Source organism: Sinohyriopsis cumingii, chromosome 13 (assembly GCF_028554795.1).
Source record: "Sinohyriopsis cumingii isolate HCF-2022 chromosome 13, ASM2855479v2, whole genome shotgun sequence".
Classification (NCBI taxonomy): domain Eukaryota; kingdom Metazoa; phylum Mollusca; class Bivalvia; order Unionida; family Unionidae; genus Sinohyriopsis; species Sinohyriopsis cumingii.
In genome coordinates this window covers 5,563,162-5,589,345 of record NC_142973.1, presented here as the reverse complement: position 1 = coordinate 5,589,345, position 26,184 = coordinate 5,563,162, and the positions used below count along the sequence as shown (strand labels likewise).

At 36.7% G+C, this 26,184-nt stretch overlaps 1 protein-coding gene across 3 annotated transcripts in view; it reads left to right on the top strand.

Annotated features, from left to right (window-relative positions):
- LOC149784886 (mediator of RNA polymerase II transcription subunit 25-like) overlaps positions 1-26,184 on the top strand; it is a 173,182-nt gene that overhangs the window by 17,970 nt on the left and 129,028 nt on the right. For all 3 annotated transcript variants that reach the window (XM_089978465.1, XM_089978464.1, XM_089978463.1), the window contains exons 7-9: positions 7,784-7,871; positions 15,582-15,617; positions 25,640-25,726. In XM_089978465.1, coding sequence (XP_089834591.1) covers positions 7,784-7,871; positions 15,582-15,617; positions 25,640-25,726 — 211 coding nt within the window. The remainder of the gene's footprint in view (positions 1-7,783; positions 7,872-15,581; positions 15,618-25,639; positions 25,727-26,184) is intronic.

Sequence of the window (26,184 nt, the reverse complement as noted above, 5' to 3'; positions counted from 1 at the left end):
AAATTATTTTAAGCATGAAAAGGAATGGCACAGTGTCCTTTATAATAAGTAAGTCAGAGCAAGAAACACATTTCAAAACACGTGTCTTTGCCCCCCTCCCACAAATAAATGGCCTCTCCCTAACAAAGACTTAACTTCAGTGGATGTTCTGCATGATCAAAGCAGTGGCTATTGTAAACACTGTTATAAAATATTAGCATCAGAAGATAGTGTTAGTTTCAGCTTGGAAAAGGTGTGTTCCCATCAAACGAAGCCATCTGACACTTTGCACGTTGTATTTAACAGCTCCAATTACGGTATCGTAAGTCGTAAGTTTGGTAATTGTTCCTAATTAATTGAACCTCAGTGTATTGTTGAAATTATTAATAAGGCAGAGAATTTTCAAATCTTAGATGCCCATGCTCAGAGATTTTAATTCCCAACAAATGTATGGCATTCTGCTTGGATATCTCCACGTGTATTCAATTATTTGTTCTTTCTTGTAAGGGAAAAATATAAAAACTATTCTTATCATCATAGAAAAATTATTTGTTTGGAAATGATGTGTCAATAACGTAATCGTAATAAATTGATCTAATTCTTATAATTATTTCGATGGAAATGTACAATATGTAGTTTCCTGTTTGTGACTGTTGGAGCGTTTGGGTAGCGAGCAAAAAAACAGAACCTTAAACAAAAAAACGTGCAAACTAATTTCTTTGAATAGTTTTTGCCGTGTTCTTTTGTGTGGTATACCGCTTTGTAGTTCGTTACTGTGGTCGATTTAATAAAGTGTGATAAAACGTCATTTTTTCATTTAATTCATTATCGGATTAATTAGGATCAATTACCAAACTTCCATTGTTAATGACGGGACCATAATTTGTGCTGTTAAGTCAAATGCACAAAATCGGATGGATTCTTGTTTTAGAAATGCACCTTTCCGAGGCAGAAATTGACTTCATCTTCTCATGCTAATATTTTATGACTGTGCTTACAATGGCCACTGCTTTGATTTTGCAGAACATCTGCTAAGTCAGGTCTTTATTAGGGAATGGCGTAAACAAACGCTGACTATTGATAACCGAAATTTACTAGCCCATCAGACTATTAACATTATGAAAGTTACTAGTCCGACAGGAAATCTGCAGGCCTCGGGTTAGCGGACTACCGCTAATTTCGAGCCCTGCTTTCTTACCTTTATGGACTTCATCTATTTAAGACCACATTATACCACACTATGGTTGACCTCGTATTGTCATTTGCATGTTAGTGTGACACTATTTTCACTTGCTGTGTTAGTAACAGTTGGTTTTAGCACGTTTTTAACATGCAGCATTGCTAATTTATGCTTTGTTTTCCCGATTTTGTCATTACAGTAGAAATGTCAACTAATGCATGAAATGCATAAGTTCAAAGCATAGTCCAGAAAGCATCAGTTGTGACCCTGTTTTTGATTACCCCATTTGTAATGCACATTACCAAGTTATTGACACAAAGAATTAATAATTTATATTTTGTTTTCTCAACAGCTTTGTTTTCTCTTCTTGCATTGCTTCAGCAGAAATCCCAACTAAATGCAATCAATGTAACTTTGAAATGATCCAGCCAACTATGATTTATGAGGATCTTAGTGACAGATCTGTCTGCCTATCAGTACCATTGGCGACACTTTGATACTATGCATGAGATTTCAGTGAGACATCTGTCTGTCCAGCCAGTCCCTTGGAGCTGCCAGTGCCAGACTTTTAATGTTCACTGCTTATCCACAAGTGACATTTTCAAAGAGGAGAGACTTGAGTCATCAATGCCACCTGGTATGACTTATCCTGGGCTGCAAGTGGACCCATATTGGGACTTGACTCAGTGTGATGAAGCACCTTTAAATCAACAATACTCAGATCCAACAATGGAACAGAATGAATTTAGCTTGAAGGCCACAGTTGAGAAAGTTTCTAGCATGTTGGCAGCTTTAGAATGCACTCCACCCCCCAACTTCTACTCAAGACTATAAGTTAAAGCATCAGTAGATTTTGACGAGGAGGAAGAGAAACCATACTTCTGACTCCTCCCCGAATCTGCTAAAATTAATGAGATTTATGACCAGCTTTTGGGTAGAATTGGTGACCCAGGAAGTTCCAGTGCTTTCTTCTTAGACAGGCTGGTTTAAAATTCTATGTCCTTATTGTTAGATTTGGCCGCATTAACAATCTTCAGACTTGCAGAAAAATCTGACCATAGTCAGACTTGAGAGGCGATGGCCAGGATTGCTAGAGTCATTAGCTGGGCAGCACACCATGCCTTGGCCAATGCCTTGACAGCTTTGGCCAAATTAGACTGGATATGACTTGACACATATCATAGGTCTACATTGCTCAACATTCATCATGCCCTCGCTTTATGGATGACACCATTTGGGTCATGGTTGCTTTTTGGAGGAAGAATTGATGTTTGGAGGCAGGCAGCGCAGGAACTGCCCCTCCAGGTCACTGCTCAACCCACACAGGCATTTGGAAACACTCAACCCCAGCCAGTGTGAGGAGGTGATAAGAGGGCTTGGGATAAGGGATCTTTTCAGCCAGATCCAAACCCAATAGTCTAACCAACCTCGGAGGCAATTGTACTGAGGCGGATAGGAAACCAGATTTCTCTGCCATCAAGCCTTCTAACAATAAACATTGACCTACCTCCCCTCCCCTCAGAAGACAACCTATCTTTGTGTGGCTGAAACCTGCAATTTCGGACTCAATGGATCTCCCTATTCCCTGAGAAAATGATTGGGTGATCCAAGTAATTTTGGGGAGACTTCGGGTCTCATTTCCCCATCTCCCTACCGTTTTCTTCTGTCCCCTCTTCACAGATGTACCATCAGATTAGGAGAAGGATGCTTTAATACAGTTACTCATTTAAAAGGAGGTGTTGGAGATTGTGCAAAGGCCACAATTTTTGTGGCTTTATTCTAGGCTTTTTCTTATTTGGAAGACAAATGGCAAGTAGAGGCTGAACATTGACCTGAATCATCTCAACCAAATTCATTGCACCACTGAAATTCAAGATGGAGAGTCATTATTACTTTGATAGATACCAGAGGTAGATTTCAGATGCTCAGCATTCCATCTTTGATGGAGAAAGCACATTTTTCAGTAGAAAAATTCTGAGACTGTTTACCCAATCACATTATTTAAAAACTCTCCCAACCACCCCCCCATGCAAGCATCCTTGTTAGTGTATCACTGAGCTACAAAGTAGTGACACCTGGCAGTGGCAAGGGGGATAATGGGCAAGAGTTTGTTTATGAGATTGGAAAAAAGAGAAGTTTATCCAAAGGTGCCATTAAGTCTTATTATTAATAATTGTCAACACATATGTAAACATCTGTTTATAGATCCTGTGTAAAATTATGATCTTAACATACTCCAGTCATGTAGACCAAACTAACTAAAGATATTCTGTACAATTTACAGCCATGAATACAAATTATAAAAATTAGATAAAATAATGTACCAGGAGTTACAAAAAACATATACATAACACTATAAACTCTGTTGTAATAATAGTGAAAAAGACTACATTGGAGAAAGTGCTAGAAATGGATGTAGTAGGTAACAATATTCATTCCAGAATTTAAACATTATTAATATCAGAAAATTTGTTGTTCCCATACTCATTAAAGATCTGTCACTCTCATTGGTATTGAATGTTGAGTGATCTGTAACACTTCATTTCCTGTTTCATCAAGATCATGAGAGGCTTGAATGTGATTTTACATCTGATTGCCTAAGCTTGTTACCACTCTGGGGACTATGTTTATTATCAGACTAATTGTTGTTACCCTAGAGGCTGTATTTCTGACCTGATGTTGGGTAAATCTGGTAAACAGATAAATCACCAAGATGTTAGATGGGTACAATGATGAACATGATCAATGCATTTTGTTGAGGTGATCTTGCATCTGATCGGCTTGGCCATTCAAGACGTAAATGACTATTTCTGATTCGGTTTTGATATATCTTAGTAAACTGGCTAATGTCATCCAATGAATTTTATTCTGAGTAAGATCTGCACATATTATTGAAATTTGGTGCAATTAGAAATTGTTCTCTATTTGTATGATCAATTTGTTTTCTGTTTGAACATACCTTTCTTCTTTTATGCAAGGGAAGTAACCAAGGATATTGATGGGGTTTACATATTATTCTTTCAAACCACATAAAACAAGTAAAGTTTAGAATACAAGATGCACACACTTTGAAAAAACCAATTATAGAAAATAAGTTATTTCATTACATCTTAGGGATTAAATGAATACTTTGTAACTGAGAGAGGATAAATTGTATTATTGCAGCTGTGCCCCAGATAACTATTTGACTTTTAGGTATTTCCCTCATAAATTTAAGATTAATTTGAAGAAATTAGAGTTTTTCAGAAATAATTGTGTATTTTTCATTTTAAATAATTTTTAAAGTTAGCCCAAAAAGAACTAATTTAACTTGTTTTTGATGGGTCTTGATTTCAATTGATTCTGCAGCATTGAAATTAGAACTAGAAGTGTCTTTCAAAACTTTTACTGGTAGCATTGATTAACTTTTTTAAAACTGTTATTGTAACTTAAACATATATACATGTTCCACATCCGGTGGCATGAAAAATGGATCCACAAGTTTCTTTTTAAAATTTGGCTGGAAACATTAACTAACTTTCTTAAAACCATTGTGGTAACTTTAATATACATGTCCACATCTAGTCAGTCACTTTACTTGCAGATAACCTTTACCATTTTTCTGGTCTTATAATCCTGCATGACCCTTTACTTTATTTCCTTTTTGGTTAACCAGAGCCTACAGGCTGGAACAGGATCAAAGTCACAATTATGAGATGATCCAAACTTATTTATCAGATGGTTTTGCTAGCAAAGACTGTTTTCACACTCTTCACTGGTAACCATCAAAGAGAGAACCACTTTTGCAAGTGTGGACACCTTTCAGGTTGAGTCCTTAATGAAAGAAAGTCATCCTCTTGCAAGTGCACACACATTGGTGTAGACTCCATTGTGAAGTAGAATCATCATTTTGCAAGTGTAGACACATTGGGATAGAGTCCATTGTGAAGTAGAATCATCATTTTGCAACTGTAGACACATTGTGGTAGAGTCCATTGTGAAGTAGAATCATCATTTTGCAAGTGTAGACACATTGGGATAGAGTCCATTGTGAAGTAGAATCATCATTTTGCAACTGTAGACACATTGTGGTAGAGTCCATTGTGAAGCAGAATCATCATTTTGCAACTGTAGACACATTGTGGTAGAGTCCATTGTGAAGTAGAATCATCATTTTGCAAGTGTAGACACATTGGGATTGAGTCCATTGTGAAGCAGAATCATCATTTTGCAACTGTAGACACATTGTGGTAGAGTCCATTGTGAAGTAGAATCATCATTTTCCATGTGTAGACACATTGTGGTAGAATCCATTATCAAAGAGAGTCATCCTCAGGAATATTTCACTTACCCAAGTTGGAGAATGACCCCTTTATCATAGCACAGAATCATAGCCATTTCTTGATCAGTGCATAATTGGTGCAATTATATTTCCTGAGTCATTGAGGCCTTCACAGTAGTGACCTTCCATAATTTTTACCTTCTTTTCAGTTTCATATAAATCATATAATGAAGTGATATAATGCACTAAACTTGTCTCTAAATTTAGGCAATGATTAATTTTTTTTATAAAGATAATATATTAAGGCAAGATTAAGAAGGTGGGCAAAGCAGTGTGTTTGAGTTGCAGAGAGGGCATATTTACATTGTATTTGTACACTTACATCTATTTTCTTTCTGATGATGGCACTTGTTTTGCATGTTTAAAGACTTGATTTATTGAGTTTTGATCTGGAAGGTGCGTGGACTTGAATTATTTGACTAAAATTTGCAGGTAAAGATAAAAAACAAAGTTAAGAAAATATTCATTGTCTGTGATTAGTCAAAATGAAGTTTTATCATGCCAAAGTGACTCAAGTTTCTTGCAGAACAATTTCAGAGAATTGACTCCTTCATTAACGTTTAGGTTGCATCCCATTCTGTTGAGGAATCAACTCCTCATACTGGGTATTTTGCCAGACAATAAAAACATTAAATCTATATTTATTTTTTCTGATAAAAAATTGTGATACAGTTAATTTTGTAAGATCAATTCAGACTTTAAGAAAATGCCCCTTCAGCTATAACTCTATAGTAAAATATCTACTATATAGGACAAACCCTTGCAGGAAAGGGAGGTAACTTAACACACAATTAGGAAGTACATGATGGGATCTAACAGTCATGTAGTTTGAAGTCTGACTCAGAATAAAGAAATTTCAACAACCAGTAACTTAAAAAATTAATAAAGGTAGAATATCCTTATCAGAACTATGTTAATTTTGTTCTCGTTGCATAATGTACATAAAACATGATTTACCATGAAAAACTTGTGCAGGTGTAAGATGATGTGGAGTGTTGTTTGATGATATATACTGGTGGAATTGACTGATTTATGGCTTTCCTCATTTACTGGATGTAAAGAACTCACAGCAGATAGTAACTCTATTGGTCATAAGTAAGTCATTTCTAACATCCCAAAGCACATTGTATCTTGGGCCTGGCCACACTTGTAACACACAGTGTAAGCTGGGCCTAGCCGCACCTGGAACACCTGGATGATGCATAGTGCAGAGCTTATTTAAGGATGAACAATTACAGGACTGTCCTTATTTTTAACAAATAATACACAAATAAACAATAAAATACATGCAAATCACTTATACTATATATTTTCAATCCCAGCATTATTTCTTCATTAAATCCATCCTGTATTGAGGTATTTACACTTGTTATACAAATGGAGATGATAATTTCCCATATAAAGTTTTTGTTCGATAATAGACTTTGAATGTTTAGGGAGCGTATATTAGTGGAAATTATTCATGCATGGAAATTGGTCAGGACACTTTACCGTACCTGCAGAGTTTCAATGATGCCAATTGTTGCCTTGTCAAAATGAACTTTGTAGGGGTATAATGGAGAGTCAACTTATCTGACTGCCATACTTTTAGTTACTTATATGTCTTGATTTTGAGATATTATGAAACTCTAGCCTTTTTATCATAACTAAACATTGTGTTGTGTAAGAAAATGGGGTCTCTGAACAGTCTCCCCATCCATCACTTTTCTTGTCTGGTTAATATCTCCAGAATGGGGCAGGGGTGGCTGAGTGGTCGAAAGTGCTTGCCATTACTCATCATTGTCATCTTACCTCCATCCATGTGGGATCGAGTCTTGAGCTTGGGCCGATGTTGATATGTGAGTAAACTTGCCAGTAGCTTCCTGTGGATTGGTGTTATTTTGTAGGGTTTTCCTGTTTCTTCCTAGTACGTTTAGAGTTATCTCTGCATTTTTGGAAAATTATATTGACACTCCATATCTTGGGCATTTTCTGAAAGCATTTGTTTTCTGGCAGATCTAGTAACTGATATTCACTGCCAAGTGGTCTACAATGGTGGTCTTTACAGATCACTCACATCTCATCTACATGGGTTCGAGTATCAACTCAGTCAACATTGGTATGTTGGATGGCTTGCCAGTAGCTTTCTGTGGGTCAGTGGTTCTTTGCAGGTTTGTACTTTGCCAAATATACTGGCTGCAATGTGTAGCCCGAGAATGGCTTAAAACTGGCAAAACCAGTCCTTTCTGACAGCTTTAGTAGAAGATATCTTCTGTGAGCACTTGCTGGCAGATAGAGTATCATTTTTTATATCTTTGTTCCAGTCAACAACAACAGACATTCCAGTGACCAGCAAAGATTTCACAGTAGATCCCCGACATCAGATTCTGCTTCATGGATTCCAGCTACAAGGTGAGAAGAATTCCAATCAGTGTCCATATATTTATTGCCTGTCAAATTGTATGTTAGTAAAATCTGCAAACATATTTGCCTGTGGAAAATAAGGGAAATCAGTATCATATTTGAGGATTTTAGGATGTTTTTACTGTCAGTAAATGACTTAAATGGATATTTGCAACATTAGAATCAATCACTAGTGTACTCAGATCCTTAAATACTAAGACTGTTATCCTTATTTTAACACAGTTTGAAAGTGGTTTTTTTTTAGAACAGTTGTAGACAATGCAGTTTTTCAATGACATCATCATGGCATAACTCTTGGAAATCCATTTTCATTGGCTGGTATGTTGTGTTAAAATCCATTTTCATTGGCTGGTATGTTGTGTTAAAATCCATTTTCGTTGGCTGATATGGTGTGTTAGAATTTTGGGCATGATGATAACAATATTAAAAATCTTGTTATTGGCACTTATAAGAATTGATGGCCACATCAACATGGAGTTCTCTGTATTGATATATAATTGGTCCTAAATGAAAATGGTGCCAATTTTATTTCCAGCATGGCTGTTTTGGCAACCTTTTGGTCATAGACCAGAAGAGCATATGGAATGGTGTGATGTCTGTCATCCGGTGTCTGTCTTTCTGTTTGCACAAGTTTATAGGATTGCCATGAAACTTTACACATACATTTATCACATAGCCTGGATGGCTCTAAATGAAAATGGTGCTGCTCAGACATTCAATATTTCCACCACAAAGGACATCTTGAAAATCTTGTTATTGCTACTTCTGATGATTGGAAAGTCATATTGACGTGTTTTCACCATAATGCTTCTTCTCCATTATGGATCACTGCCATCTCACCTCTGTCTGCGTGGGTTCGAGTCTAGGATTCGGCCAATGTGGGTATGTGAGAAAGCTTGCCAGTAGCTTCTCGTGGGTCAGTGGTTCTTCCCGGGGTTTTCCCCGGGTTCTTCCTCCACCATTAATACTGGCCGCCAAGCATGGCCTATCGTGTGCTGAAAAATGGCGTTAAACCCCACAACAACAACAACAACAACAACAACCATAATGCTTCTTATGATGTCTAGTTGGTCCGAAATAGCTGGTGCTGATCTGGTGTTCAGTTTGGCAGCCTAAGCATCCATCTTGAAAATCTTATCACTACTCCTTCAGAATGGAAAGTCATATTGATGTGTCATTGAAAGACTTCTTATGGTATCTCATTGGTCCTAAATGAAAATTGTGACTATTGAAGATCCAATGTGGCAGCAAGGCAGACTTGTTATTGCTACTCCTGATGGATGCTCTTTCAACATGGAGTTTTCACAGAAAGACTTCTTATGATGTCTAGTTGGCCCTAAATTAAAATGGTGCTGATCTGGCATAAAACATGTTACCATGTTAGCCATCTTGAACATTTTGCTTTTGTTATTCCTTCTGAATGGAAAATCATAACAGCATTGGGTTCACCTGAAGACTTCTTAAGTTGTTTTGTTGATTTTAAATAAACTTGGTGCCTGTCTGACATCCAGTATGACCACCTTGGCAGCCATCTTGAAAATCATGGTATCACTACTTCCCAACAGAAAGTTATATTACTGACATGGGGTTTCTTCCAGAAGTTGTTTCTAAATTAAAATGGTGACACCTCAACCAGAAATGGCTGCCCTAGTGCCTATTTTGAAAATCTTGTTATTGCTACTCTTTCTAGATGAATGAACAAATTGTCCTGGCATGATGATCTGACATCCAATGTGGCCGCATAGCAGCCATCTTGAAAGTTTTCTTTTCACTAATCCTCTTGAACGGATGGTCTTATTCCCATTGGTTTAACCTCACAAAATAGTTGCCATCTAGGCATTAATCTTACTCCTTCTCAGTGTGTGTGCATATTAACATAGGGTTTCCACTGAAACATTTCTTATGACATATAACTTGTCCAGAATCTTCTTGTCACATCTCCTTAGTGGTATCAACAGATTTTCACTTGCAATATGTAATTTCATCTGAATAAAATTGGTGCATTTTGACTACCATTATGCTGTTGCTGTGGTGAAAGAGTTTGATAGCCAGATATGAATGTTTGTAAATAATTTAAGCATATGAATATAATGACTTGATATTGGTAGACTTGATATTGATAGACTTGATATTGATTTCAAGTTTTTATCCCAATCCAAAATATGCATACATTTTCCCCCCCCCATTTTGACTTGAAAATTCTCATTTGAGCAGAAATACGTTGGAGATCCATATAAATAGCAAAATTACAAAATCATTGTTCCTTTCTAAGTAAAAAATGAAAAAGAACTAATAATTTAGCTGGCTTACTTGCAAATCTTCCCACTTCAAACAATGTAGAAATGTTACTGGTATATTCTGACACCAAGAACGGCTGAATGATATCAGCTTGAAAGACCATGACAAAGGTTTGTGTTAATTAAGGCATATGTACAAACTATCCACCTGTCTTGCCTTGGGTGATTTTTTTGTTGTTGAAGTCCTTTCATGCACTGTGATGGGGCTTCCATGTTTAATTGATGCATTTCTATTTGTTTCAAACTTTAGTGTGTTGGAATTTCTCCTTTAGATAAGTTCCATCATCACATTAACCCTTTACCTCATAGAGCATAGTGACAAAGTGCAGCTCGCTATAAATAGAACATGTTACCTAGTCGACCGCATACACATAGCCTGCCTGTGAACTGTTAAGCAATGTAGTGTATGTTATGTTTAACAGCAATTTTAACCATTTTACATTTTTGGTACACATCTATTATATGTGGAACAATTTAAGAGTAAAGTCCGATTGTTATAGCTGTGTATTTATTTATCACGGAAGAATTTGTTATGTGCTTTAAAATCTGGAGAGAACTCGTTCACCATCATGTCAGTGAGGCCGTGTGGCCAACCGTAGTTGCCATTTCTCATACTCAAAATTTACAAGTTTTTCGTCTGTGTCTACATCACTAAGTCATCTAAATTTGATAATTTATAAAAACTAATTGCAGTCTATATCAATATCAGAGCCTTTACCTAGGTTATTGAATCTTTCATAGTTGTGATTCTAATCATGAAAACTTCGTAAGTACTGAATGAAATCCACGACCGCCATTTTGGAGAGTGGAGATTACGACCCAGTTACTTTAAATAGCAGATATCGACCAGTACATAAACAGTGACCACGTGATCTGATGTAATTGTCATTCACAGAAATGAATGTAGTATCTAATAAGGGGTTTTCACTGAAGGTGGCTGTATGAAAACCGGCTTAAAATGGCTGATGTTTACAGCCGACGTCAAAAGGCACTTCCATGGGACTTTTGTAGAAGCGTCAAAAGGCGCTTCGATGTGACTTTTGTAGAGGCGTCCAAAGACAGTTGTATGAGGTAAAGGGTTAACATTAGGAATATAAGCCCTAATACAAAGATAAAAATCCATCTTTTTTTGTCTATATTATATAGGCACAAGGCAATGACTCATACCCATTACCTCCCCTTTCCACCAGCTGGTGGCCTCAGTTTAAGCTTATGCTTGTGAACTTACAACATCATTCACTTCATCTCCTGAAAATCCATTGGAAATTTGTGTTACTTTTCACCCATCCATTGAAGATTTTGTTATTTTAGGATGTATGAAAGATTTTTCAACAAGTAGTGTACATTATCTTTGGCCAGCCTGGTGGGCAACGCTGTTACATCTGGGGAAATGGAGGAAGCTGTGACTTCACCATCTGCATTGATTTGGGGTTACAAGTGTGATATTTAGCACAACAAGTAACGACACAGTAGATTAGTTCTGGCCACTTTGTCCCTGTTCTTCCATCTTCATCTGTTTTAGTTGAGAAGTTAGATACTTTGCTGGGAGAGTCCACTCAATTCTAGGCCGCCCAGGTTTGCTCAGATCCCCCTGCACATCCAAACATGATCTTCAGGTGTGGAAGTACAGGCACGTTGGGCTTATAAATGACTTCAATGAGCTATGCCATTTAGCTGTACCTCACTTTTGATGCTGTCTTGTCTACCAACTGTACCATACAGCCATCTGGCTCTCAATCCATACTGCCTAGTCACACCTCAGTTTTGATGATATCTCAACTGCCAACTGTACCATACAGCCATCCGGCTCTCAATCCATACTGCCTAGTCACACCTCAGTTTTGATGATGTCTCAGCTGCCAGCTTTACCATTCAGCCATCCGGCTCTTGGTCCATACCATCTAGCCACACCTAAATTATGATGACTTCATTTGCCAATCATACCATTCTGCCATCCGGCTCTCGATCCATACCATCTAGCCGCACATAAGTTTTGATGACTTTATTTGCCAATCATACCATCCAGCTGTCTTGCTCTCGATCCATACCGCTCAGTGACCATATGGGTTCATTTACTTTGCGTCCAATGCCTCATCAAGTTGAGCAGGCAGCTCAAGAACTGCCCCTCCATCTCTCTGCATGGCAACCATTGCAATATACTGTAGTATTAATTAATCATTTATTTTTGTGGGGCTTAATTTTCATGGTTACGTTGAAAAAAGACATTTTCGTTAGTACTTAAACTCATGGTTTTGCCCATCAGAGTTTGCATATAATTAGGTATTTAATTTTGTGATTACCTCTACAACAGGCCAGATAAAGAATACAAGAGAATAAAACTGCCGAGGCAAAAGGTGGTTGCTTAAGTGTTTAAAACTACCACATATATGAGCATAAAGCAAAGACTTGGCAAGGCCAATACTTACACTTTTTTTGTTTGAGTGATTAGCATCAATGGAAGCTGATGCAGCCAACAACAATAAAACAGTATTACCACCTCTGTGGGCTCAATAAAAACATGTCAGGATCAATCACTTTCACCGTGGTTTCGTCTGAGTACTGATAATCAAAGGAAGTCAACACCACCAAAGTGTGAAGATGCTAAGTAAATTGAAAGACAGTAGAATCACTTCTTTGTTTTTGCCATCTTCATGTCGAGACCAACTTCAACCACTTTACTTTAAATAAAGAATGCAATGAAGAACTAAAATCACACTGCCACAGTTGGTATGCTAAATAGGTCATGTATGCCATGATGTAAAAGGAAGATGTTACTGGTGACAATCAGTGCAGTGTATCGGTGAACCTTATAACTTTATTAATCAGGCCATTTCACACAGAATTGGTAATTGTAGCTCATGCAACACTTATTTAAAGATTGGACCTAATTAGTAGTGATTTTGAGAAAGCCGGACTTGTTTAATTCAGCAATGTGGGATTATTTACCGGACAAACATTTGTATGTACTATGAAATTTGATTGACATGATGTTGATTCAGTGGCTTTGTCCTAAAATCAGTGCCGTGTGAGCTTTAATACTCTGCTGTCATTAGTGTATGTACAAATTGTTTCATTAATAACAGTCTCAAGCAATAGTTCTTGTATTTTGCAGGCTTGTTGTTCTTAAAAATGCATGGATAAAATGAAATGTGCTTTCAGAATTCAGATATTTTGGTCTGTTTGAATAAGTAGTAAATTTAAGTTTCCTTATTCTTTGTATGATTTTCAGTATTACTAGTGTTTAAATACCTTATACTTTTTTTCATTTCTCAAGATTCTTATATCATATTGATTTAAAGAAGTGAGTGGAAATTACAGCAACCAGATCCCTTATCACTACATTGCAGTACATGTTTTGTACTTTGTGGTACTACCAGTTGGACATGATATAATCTGTAGATTCAAAATGTAGCAGTACTTGATAGTACTTTATGATACTACCAGTTGGACATGATATAATCTGTAGGTTCAAAATGTAGCAGTACTTGATAGTACTTTATGATACTACCAGTTGGATATGATATGATCTGTAGATTCAAAATGTAGCAGTACTTGATAGTACTTTATGATACTACCAGTTGGACATGATATAATCTGTACATTCAGAATATTTTCTCAGCTTTAGAAATTAGGAAAAGGTACCAGTTGCCCTTTTTGCTGTTTTGTTTTCCCTTTCCTATGGCAGAGCATATTATATTATAATGTTCATCTATTCTTACATCTATTCTTACATCTATCAGTCTGTTATCAATTTTATTTGTGCACAGCAGCTTGAGTTGTCCATCATCCATGGTTATCAAACTTTGTTGATGGCTTGCACATGAACAAATAAAGAACTTCAATTTGGTGGCAAAAGCTCAGAGGTCATGGTCACTGCAACTGAAAAAGAAAAATTGTTTACACACAATGGTGTTAGTTCTGCATCAGAGACCTGACAGAAAGAAGAAAAATGGTTTTAGCACAAAATTTCAGTTTTCAGTTTAACATGGGGCAGGTTATACTGTGCTGTTCATGGTATTCTTGTGGAGCGTAAGTTGTGGCCATTTGTTATACACAAGGTTTTGGAGTCCTCAGTGGCAGAATAGTTCGAGGTGCTTGTCTTTATAGGTCACTCATAAATCTCATCTCGGTCTGTACGATGTTGAGTATCAGCTTGAACAATGTGAGTATGTAAGAAAACTTGCCACTAGTTTCCTGTAGGTTGGTGGTTCCTTCCTGTATCTTCCTTCACCAAAATATACTGGCCACTATTTATAGGCTATCAAATGCTTAAACAATGGCATTAAACCCCACAAAACCAAACCAGACAATTATTTTAATATTTTTACTTGAAATTACCACTGAATCAGCTTTACAATAATGAATGGACAGCTCATTCTGGTGTGTTGCCATGTATAAGCAGCCAACTAAGTCTGAGTCAAGGAGGCAATACAATTAGTTCTTTTGAACTCTGGTTCTTTGGTAGTTTAATGGTAAATTTAGAGAATTCTCTCAATTTTACCAAAAAAGTACCATTTTTAATTTACTCCTATATTTCTACAAAAAGCATGTCAAATTTACATTCAAAGATTTTTCAAATTTTTAACCTTTAAGTAGAAAATATGTCATTGTGTCTTTTGAAATTCTGTTCAGCAGATGGACAAATTTAGTAGGTGCAGATATATGCTACTTTCTGCAGCTTTCTTTTTTAAATACAGCCAGACTTGGTCCAATGACCAGGTCATTTAGTGACTTCCTCATTAGAGTAACCTTATGTTTTCAGTCCTCTCCAATTTTTCTGTATATTTTATCAATATAAAGTGACCACCTGCCCAATATGACTGCAGTCCAGTGTTAACTGTCTCAAGATGTTTTGTTTATAGTGACTGGTAGTCGTGAAGGCTTTTTGTCTGATGTGTCTATAAAAACAAAGCTCTTTAACTTAGCATACCTATTTACCTACATTTTATCTTTGTCTGTCTCACTGTCAGTATGTTGCAGGTTTATGACATCCTTCAATCTACCAACATTACTCTTACCTGTATATAAAGGCCATCTGTTGATAAATACCACTCAGCAGATTCTGTATTAAGTACCTTTCTATTTTGCAGTCAAGTTGATGGTGGTACTAGTGTCAATAACTTTCATGAGCAGGATAGAGTGACACCTGAAAGAAAAATCAATATTTATAGATCTATTCTTGAGTCATTAGATTTTATAAATAGGATGCAGCAGTTTGGAGATAATAATTAGAATGCAGTAAATCACATTGCATTGTATGTTTCATACATTTGTGCAGTTTAATTTGGATTCTAAAATTACAAACTTGATGAGATGCATTTATTCAGTCACCTTGACAGGGATGATGTTTTACTTGCACAAATCCAAGATTTGTCAATGTCAATGTCTTGTATATTTGCAGAGAGAGCACACACTCCGGTAACAGATGATGGCAAAGGTAATTTTATTTGGTGATTCGGTCTGTCTTTTCATCACTAACTATCTATCCATGCACACGTTCATATATCTCGTGCAGAAAATAATTTGGTACAAATGATCAACATAAAATCTAATGTAAGTTGATAAAAAACAGACTTTGTTTAAACTTTTGATCAAGTATGTATTTAGATAGCATTGTTGTACATTAAATAATGTACTTGAAAGTACAGAACTGTAAATCAATGTTATGTCTTGTTCTTTAATTTTCACAGAATTTGCAATGGAAATTTATATAAGAAATCACAAAGAACAGTAAAATATTGATAATTCAAACATCAGTCACTCATTTACTTGGTTTCACTTGAATGACATGCTTAGATTAAACATCGGTCACTCATTTACTTGGTATCCCTTGAATTACATGCTTAGATCAAACATCAGTCACTCATTTACTTGGTTTCACTTGAATGACATGCTTAGATCAAACATCAGTCACTCATTTACTTGGTATCCCTTGAATTACATGCTTAGATCAAACATCGGTCACTCATTTACTTGGTTTCACTTGAATGACATGCTTAGATCAAACATCAGTCATTCATTTACTTGGTATCCCATGAACAACATGCTTAGATCAAACATCAGTCACTTATTTACTTGGTTTCACTTGAATGACATGCTTAGATCAAACATCAGTCACTCATTTACTTGGTTTCACTTGAATGACATGCTTAGATCAAACATCAATCACTCATTTACTTGGTATCACTTGAGTGACATGCTTAGATCAAAGAACAATCACTCATTTACTTGGTATCCCTTAAATGACATGCTTAGATCAAACATCAGTCACTCATTTATTTGGTATCATTTGGATGACTTTCTTAGTTCTTGTGCAGCACTTCCTTATGTCAGCAATCCAGTAAAACTCTCAGCTCACCTTGCAAATAAACAATAAATGTTAAGTCCTCACTTCTGTGATTCACACTATGCTATAAATGACACTATTTAGTATATCTGGTACAAAGTCCAAGAATTCATCCTCATTGTCTGATAAAGTTTTGAAATCATCCATCATCCTCTAGTCATTGTAAATCGTAGTCACATCACTGTAGAAAAACCTTGTTTCCATTTCCTCGGCTTCATTGTCATATGTGGCTGCTTATGTACAGACTTAGCTTGCGCTCTATAAGTACAGTCATACAATCTGAAATCTATTAAGGATGCAATTGAACATGTGTCATAATATTATGAATTTGAAATTACCACTCTCTGTAACTTGTCACTGTGCAAGTATCAAACTCACAGCTTGAATAAAGCATGCTCATGTGGGAAAACAGAGGACACTAACTTTATAAGGGAAGGGATTAAGGTCAAACAGGCACAGGAAGTTGTTGAACTCTACATTACTTGGCACTGAACAAGTATTTTGTGGCATGATCAAAAGGAAAACAAAGTGATTTCTGCCATTACAAGCCAAGCCAAGAGTTTATTGGGCCATATTCACTGGCAGAAAACATGGGAATTATCATCACTTGTTAATTAAATCTAATTTATGGAAAAGGATACAAGTTAAATAAACACTTTTGTTGCATCAAACTGTTTGTACAGCAAAACACAAATATTGATACAGATACAGGTTGTTGCACTTGCAAAATCATGGAAGCAGTATACTTGTTAGTAAGCAATCATGGTCAACAAAAATTTCTGGACTTTGCAGTGGGTATTATTTAATTTACTGCTAATATTTTCAAATTGTTAAAGTCTAAATAACGGTAGATACAAGTATTGTATATCTAATACTATCATGAAACATAAAAACAGTGCATAACTTGTATGTATTTGTGAATTGGAATAGTGGCATGAAAACAAAAGAAATATTTGAATTGACTATTTTGATGTACTGCAAACATCAAGTTTCCAGTGTGATCCACAAATTAATAAAAAAGTTGTATGTACTTAAAATACAACCCCTAATCTGTATGAATTGAATTTTCAGTAATAAAAAGGTCAGCTTATTAGCAGGTATATGCAGTATAGATTTATTCATACTTAATGTAGCAGTAATTTACATAGATTTGTTTAAACTTATTTTTGCAGTAAAAAAAAAATTGCTACCCTTTGTCGGTTCCTCTTTCTGTCTGTGACTATTCCATCTAAACTGCTGCAAGAAATTCAGAAAACTTCATGCATGTACATAGGTTCTTTTATGTGATAACCATTAGTGAGAGGACTAAAGACTTTGGGCTCCTTCCTTATTGTCCCTGGGAGGGTCAAAGGTGAAACATACAATCACATCAACAGTTTTTAAAAAAATGTATACAAAATTCAAAATGTCCATTTGTAGCAGGAATACACATTGGATTCTAATAGATTTTGGGTTATGACCACTGGATCATGGTTGGAAAGCAGTGTAAACATTGGGGAGTGTTCCACAATTGCGATTGATTTGCATTAGATTCTGCATGAATCTTATTTTGTTAGACACTAATTGATTGGTTGCAGCAGCAGTGATAGCTCTACAACCTACTTATTAACTTAGCAATTAATGTAACAACCAAAGTTTAATGAAATTTGGATCAGAAACTTTGACGGTATGATTATTTGTATTTTTATTTGTCATAATGGCAGTTGTAAGCATGTCATAGCTAATCAGCAAGCCCCTAGCCAATGATAATGGTCAGCAAGCCTTTTTTAGTTGCAATCAATATTTGAAGGTCAGGTGGGTGGAGTTAGCAATCCATCCATTAATGCCGGCAGAGTCATGTGACTTGATATGTATATAATATGGGGGAAGTTTCTGCAGTGTGATTTGTATATGAAATTCTGATTTAATGTCAGTAGTAGCTTACCTGTCACTATTATTAAACTTTACCTTTTCACATTGAAAGACCTTGTCCATGCTAGATGCACCAACAGGGAGTTCTAGAGATTTCTTAGGACTCTTGCATTGTCAACACATGGAAACACTGTTTCGAGAAAATGTCTACAAGTGCAATGGTTTCATGCTAATAACCAGGGCATGTCATTATTAGTTCTATATAATGAACATAAAAGCTCTGTCTGTATTTATCAAATTTAAAAAATGGATTAAATTAACATTGATAATTTTCATATTTGTGTTGTTTGCATAATGAGCCACCCACCTTTTCCCCTCCTAGTATAATGGGTGTGGGGAAGTTTGGTAGTAATAAGTACTCATCCAATTACAACAGTGTTACAATCTGGGGGACAGTTTGGTGGTAATAAGTACTCATCCAGTTACAACAGTTTTACAGTCTGGGGGACAGTTTGGTAGTAATAAGTACTCATCCAGTTACAAGTTTTACAATCTGGGGGACAGTTTGGTATTAATAAGTACTCATCCAATTACAACAGTTTTACAATCTGGGGAACAGTTTGGTAGTAATAAGTACTTATCCAATTACAAGTTTTACAATCTAGGGGAGAGTTTGGTAGTAATAAGTACTCATTCAGTCACAACAGTTTTACAGTCTGGGGGACAGTTTGGTAGTAATAAGTACTCATCCAATTACAAGTTTTACAATCTGGGGGACAGTTTGGTAGTAATAAGTACTCATCCAATTACAACAGTTTTACAATATGGGGAACAGTTTGGTAGTAATAAGTACTCATCCAATTACAACAGTTTTACAATCTGGGGGACAGTTTGGTAGTAATAAGTACTCATCCAATTACAACAGTTTTACTATCTGGGGGACAGTTTGGTAGTAATAAGTACTCATCCAATTACAACAGTTTTACAATCTGGGGGACAGTTTGGTAGTAATAAGTACTCATCCAATTACAACAGTTTTACAATCAGGAGACAGTTTGGTAGTAATAAGTACTCATCCAATTACAACAGTTTTACAATCTGGAGGACAGTTTGGTAGTAATAAGTATTCATCCAATTACAGCAGTTTTACAATCTGGAGGACAGTTTGGTAGTAATAAGTACTCATCAAATTACAACAGTTTTACAATCTGGAGGACAGTTTGGTAGTAATAAGTACTCATCCAATTTCAAGTTTTACAATATGGGGGACAGTTTGGTAGTAATAAGTATTCATCCAATTACAACAGTTTTACAATCTGGAGGACAGTTTGGTAGTAATAAGTACTCATCAAATTACAACAGTTTTACAATCTGGAGGACAGTTTGGTAGTAATAAGTACTCATCAAATTACAACAGTTTTACAATCTGGAGGACAGTTTGGTAGTAATAAGTACTCATCCAATTTCAAGTTTTACAATATGGGGGACAGTTTGGTAGTAATAAGTATTCATCCAATTACAGCAGTTTTACAGTCTGGGGGTTCAGATATTGCTCTTATTATTTTTAAGTCCTGCAGTAATATAGTCACAACACAGAATCTCATAATAGTTGTTATTAATAGATTCTAGGTCCCTTTAAATGTCTTAGTAGTTTTTTTTTATAACATTGCTCCTACTCTACAATGATGTTTTGGATTTCTTAAGTGATAAATTGAATAAACATAATAAACTCAGACATTCTTGTTTACAAAAACAGTTGTAAAGAGATAAAATGATGCTAACACAACCCTTATTATATCATAATTTCTCTGTTATTTTGTCAGAGTAGAGTTTCTAGTGTTAGAAATTTAATTTTTCAGCTGTCTCAAACAGTTGGTAAGTGTGGGCATAGGAATGGCCCATGGGACACTCACTTATTTATCATGTACAAAATGGACAGTTGAATGACTTATGTCCAGTGTGTTGCCTATGTTCAGTGACACTTGGAACCTTGCTAGAAGCTGTCACATGTATTTGAAGAGGAAGGAAGCACATTCTTTCCCTTCTGGATCAATTAAATCTCACATATACTGTGAGGCAAAAGGAGGAAAGAGAGGTAATTCCTAGGGACACCTCACTTCTCCTGAAGTGCATACTTCTTCCTTTAATACAGGTAGGTGCTCAATTAGCCCTCTTTAAGGAGGCCTGGTCAAGCACCACAAAAGGTCAGTGGGTCCTTAGTATTGTGAAGGAGGGTTTATGTCTACACTTCACCTCCTCTCTCAAGGACACTTATTATTTTTAATCAAACTTTTTAAAATTTACAGAAGAAGGGCACATCCTTCTTCAGAAGGGTGCAGTGGAGTGGGTTCAGATACACAAAAAGCACAGAAAACTGAGTCTTATCATCGACCTTCCTGTGCCATAAACAGATTCTGCAAGCGAAAACTTTCAATATGGAAACTGCAGCTTCAGTTTGGAATGCTATCAAACTGGCCAACTGGACAGTTCCATTGATCTTCAGGATGCATAATTCCAGATCCTACTTTTTTATTGTGTACAAAAATATTTTTTGTTCTCGTTCGGACAGGAAGTATTTCAGTTCCATGACACGATGTTCAGTCAAGTCTCAACACCTAGGATCTTTTGGCAGAAACGGGAGCTTGTTCCCTCTCAAGATTTTGTGCACATAGGAATAAATTTCCTTACCTCCCTGGGCCAGGTTCATGTTCCCCCAGAGAGGTTACAAAAAATCAATATACTTTTAAGGATGTTACAGACCAAGACTTCATGGTCAGCTCGTCTGTAGTTCTCCCTTCAGGGAATCTTGAATTCACTGTCATATCTGGTATCCCCAGGGAGACTTCATTTATGTCCTCTTCAGTTTCTCATGTTTGGAAACCCCACAGGGATCCTCACTCAATTCAGATTTCTCTAGGGTTGACTTTATGAGTACCACCTTAAGTGGTGGTATAATCAAGATATGTTTCTGAGAAGAGTTCCCTTACATCTGTACATAGATGCATCAGATTCAGGTTGGAGTGGGACTCATTTAGAGCCAGAAGGACTACTTCACCATTGCCATAGGTCACAGGAAGAATTTAGAAATGAAAGCTGTGATCCAAAAAGGATGCATAGAGCACCTCAAATGGCATTTCATCATGATCTCCACAGACAACATATAAATGGTTGTATACCTCAGACAACATATAAGTGGTTGTATACCTCAGACAACATATAAGTGGTTGTATACCTCAGACAACATATAAGTGGTTGTATACCTCAGACAACATATAAGTGGTTGTATACCTCAGACAACACATAAGTGGTTGTATGCTTCAGACAATATATAAGTGGTTGTATACCTCAGACAACATATAAGTGGTTGTATACCTCAGACAACATATAAGTGGTTGTATACCTCAGACAACATATAAGTGGTTGTATACCTCAGACAACATATAAGTGGTTGTATACCTCAGACAACACATAAGTGGTTGTATGCTTCAGACAACATATAAGTGGTTATATACCTCAGACAACATATAAGTGGTTGTATACCTCAGACAACATATAAATGGTTGTATACCTCAGACAACATATAAGTGGTTGTATACCTCAGACAACATATAAGTGGTTGTATACCTCAGACAACATATAAGTGGTTGTATACCTCAGACAACATATAAGTGGTTGTATACCTCAGACAACACATAAGTGGTTGTATGCTTCAGACAATATATAAGTGGTTGTATACCTCAGACAACATATAAGTGGTTGTATACCTCAGACAACATATAAGTGGTTGTATACCTCAGACAACATATAAGTGGTTGTATACCTCAGACAACATATAAGTGGTTGTATACCTCAGACAACACATAAGTGGTTGTATGCTTCAGACAACATATAAGTGGTTATATACCTCAGACAACATATAAGTGGTTGTATACCTCAGACAACATATAAATGGTTGTATACCTCAGACAACATATAAGTGGTTGTATACCTCAGACAACATATAAGTGGTTGTATACCTCAGACAACATATAAGTGGTTGTATACCTCAGACAACATATAAGTGGTTGTATACCTCAGACAACATATAAGTGGTTGTATACCTCAGACAACATATAAGTGGTTGTATACCTCATACAACAAGGAGGTACTTGTGCTCCTTCCCTCTGCATGGAAATCTTTAACCTTCTTTGTTGTGCACAGTCAGATGGAATTACACCCAGAGTTCATTACATTCCAGGAAAGAGAAATATTCTGGCAGACAGACTGTTCAGAACAGACATGGTAATCCAAACAGAATGGTCTCTTCATCAAGCAGAGTTTCTGTTTCATTCTATGGGAGCTACCTCTAGTGGACTTATTTGTGACAAAACTCAACAACAAGCTTCCATTTTATGTCTCCCAAGTTCTAGATGAGGCAGCCTGTGCAGCAGATGCTTTCAGTCAAAATTGAGATCGACTGACTGATTATGCATTCCTGCCCTTCTGGTTGATTTCACAAGTATTGCATAAGATCAGGATGTTGACTGCATCGATCATTCTGATTGCACCTCTGTGGCCTCAGAGATCATGGTTCAACGACTTGCTCAAACTGTTGATTGACACACCAAGGGTATCACCTCCAGGGGACAGTCTTCTCTCACAACACAGATGTTCACACCAATCCCCAGATCTCCACCTTCATGCTTGGTTCATCTCAAACAATGCTTTTGAGCATTGTAGCCAACTGCATTGTACAGACCTGGCCAATGTCCACGAAGCAAAGTGGAAAATCAACTGTGATTGGTGTGCTAGGAAATGTGTTAATCCCTGCCAACCCTCTCTTACTGCAGTAGCGGATTTTCTTCTCCTTTTTGAGGAGAGATCTTGTTCAGCCTCTACAATCAAGGTTATAGGGCTGCCCTTTCAAGCACTCTTACATTTTCCAAGGTCAGTCCATTGGTTCATATCCTTACTTTTCGCATCTTATCAAGTATTTCGAGCTACAGAGACCCAAGTCATGCTCTTTTACACCTATATGGAGCTTATGTTTTATGGGCATTGACAAAATACCATAAGGCTTTTTTTGAAAATTTTCCGCTTAAAATCATCTCTAATCTGGCCATTGCATCAGGATGGAGAATAAGTGAGGTTCATCCTTTACCAATTGAAGAAAGATGTTTACACTTAAGTGGGTATTTTATGATTCCATAGCCCTGTTATGTCAGCCTGGTTTCCTTGCCAAAAATCCAACTTCCATCTGTATTTCCATCCCTGATTGAAAACCCCAGTGTGAGTGTCTGTGCTGGAGATGATTGTGATAGACTCCTTTGCCCAAGTAGGGCACTGAGGTTCTATTTAGCATCTGCTAGAGGGAAAAGGAATGGTAGGAAAAGGATTTATCTCCCCTCAAGGAGTTCAGCTGATATTTCAGCATTCACTATCTCTTGATAGATTTCGCTCACTGTCAAGAGAGCTTATGCAGCTCTCAAAAAAAAGAGACTTATAGTTTTTTGAAGATCAAGCCCATGGTGTCTAGGCTATTGCCACTTATTGGGTATATTTCAACCATTCATCTTTAGACAATGTTATGAAGACTGCATTTTAGTGCTTGCATTCACCTCTTTTTTTTACCTTTTGTTAACAAACTAGAACCAAAGTATTTTCTCTCTGGGTCCAGTCATTGCTGTACAATATGTGACCCAGACAATTGCCACACATAACTGCAGTTGACTGCTTGGACTGGAAGGTGAGTAATTGTTCCACATTTTACTCTTCTCAAAGTCCATCAGCCACCCTCCTTACTGACAAATTCATCTTAATGATATTGACAGGTAAGCTTTTACTGACATTAAAATGTTTTTGGGGTCAGTAAAACTAATTTTAATTATTCGATACTTACATACTACTATTGGATGCCCACCTTCTAGCCGTCCTTGATGTCCTTCATTAGCCACACATCCTGGAAAGAATGAGGATGCTCTGTAGAACAAAGACCATTGATGTAGATTAGACTGGGTTAGTACATGCACGTGTTCTAAGAACTCTCAGGAACAGGGAGTTGTTGCAACAGGGAGTTGTTGCATCTAGCACAGACCATTGATGTAGATTAGACTGGGTTAGTACATGCACGTGTTCTAAGAACTCTCAGGAACAGGGAGTTGTTGCAACAGGGAGTTGTTGCATCTAGCACAGACCAATGATGTAGATTAGACTGGGTTAATACATGCACATGTTCTAAGAACTCTCAGGAACAGGGAGTTGTTGCAACAGGGAGTTGTTGCATCTAGCACAGACCATTGATGTAGATTAGACTGGGTTAGTACATGCACATGTTCTAAGAACTCTCAGGAACAGGGAGTTGTTGCAACAGGGAGTTGTTGAATCTAGCACAGACCGTTGATGTAGATTAGACTGGGTTAATACATGCACATGTTCTAAGAACTCTCAGGAACATGTAGTTGTTGCATCTAGCACAGACCGTTGATGTGGATGAGACTGTCAATACATGCATGTGTTCTAAGAACTCTCAGGAACAGGGATTTGTCTCATCTAGCACAGACCATTGATGTAGATCAGACTGTGTCAATACATGCATGTGTTCTAAGAACTCTCAGGAACAGGGAGTTGTTGAATCTAGCACAGACCGTTGATGTGGATGAGACTGTCAATACATGCATGTGTTCTAAGAACTCTCAGGAACAGGGAGTTGTTGTATCTAGCACAGATGAGGTCTTTTCATGCGGAAAGTTAGAGCTTGATAATAGTGACAGGTAGGTATTACATAATTAAAATTAGTTTTATTCCTTCCAAAAACTTCATTTTTAAAATGTGTGTATGATTCTGGAATTGTCTAAATATTTAATTCTATTTTGCAATATGGAATTTGTGTAATCTGAGATGAAGTTGCAAAAATCATAAAAAAAATAAACAATGCAGAGATATCTCCTCATAAGGCAAATAAAAAATATGTGTGTTTCTGGTTGGCTGACCATTCCAGTTTTTGTTGTTAAAATTCCCAAAATTGATTTGTGCATCTAACTGAGCTGGTTTTAGCCCAGTACTTAAGTGCAGAGTACATTATTTATATATATTATTTATTTTAAAAACCTACCTACCTACCCTAATTTTAAAACCAGTGCAATAGGAAGCACACATTTTTGTGGGGGGCCTAGTGTAGTTGTGTCGTTATGAACACTGCATCGTTTAGAAAGAAGTATTCATTGAATTTCAGTCATCACACATTTGGTGGTGCTATGTTCTTATGTACGTTTTTTTAATTACAGTAAGTCCACCATTGAAAACCCTTTCACCAGCACCACTGGTACCTGCCTCAATGATGGAATTCAAAGTTCCTAGCACAGCACCATCTGGTAATTTCTGTTATCTTTCATTGTCCATTTTGCAGATTGTCATCACTCCTTGTTGACTAAGCCAGTTTTAATTAAATAGGAACACATAAGTGTAATTAAGTCCTACTTTTTCCACCATTCTGTTTGTCCATCTGTTCACACTTCTTCAGGACTCTCAGGGACCCAAGATCCCATCTATTATAAAGATGTGATTTTAAGATGATGTTCCATTCTTATCTGTATGTCCCTGTGATGTGCCTTGAACTTCCCCATGATGCATCCCTTCTGCTATCTGTATTTGCAATATTAAATGTGGTACAAGGATAACATAGACAAACATGCAGCCAATGACATTATTCGCTACCTAAATGAACAGGCTGATAACTTGCTTGTGTGCTCATTTGACTGACCTAAGGACAGTATGGTGTGATTGTAATGTCAGGCATTGTCAGAACTCTTTGAAGATGGGGCTGACTGAT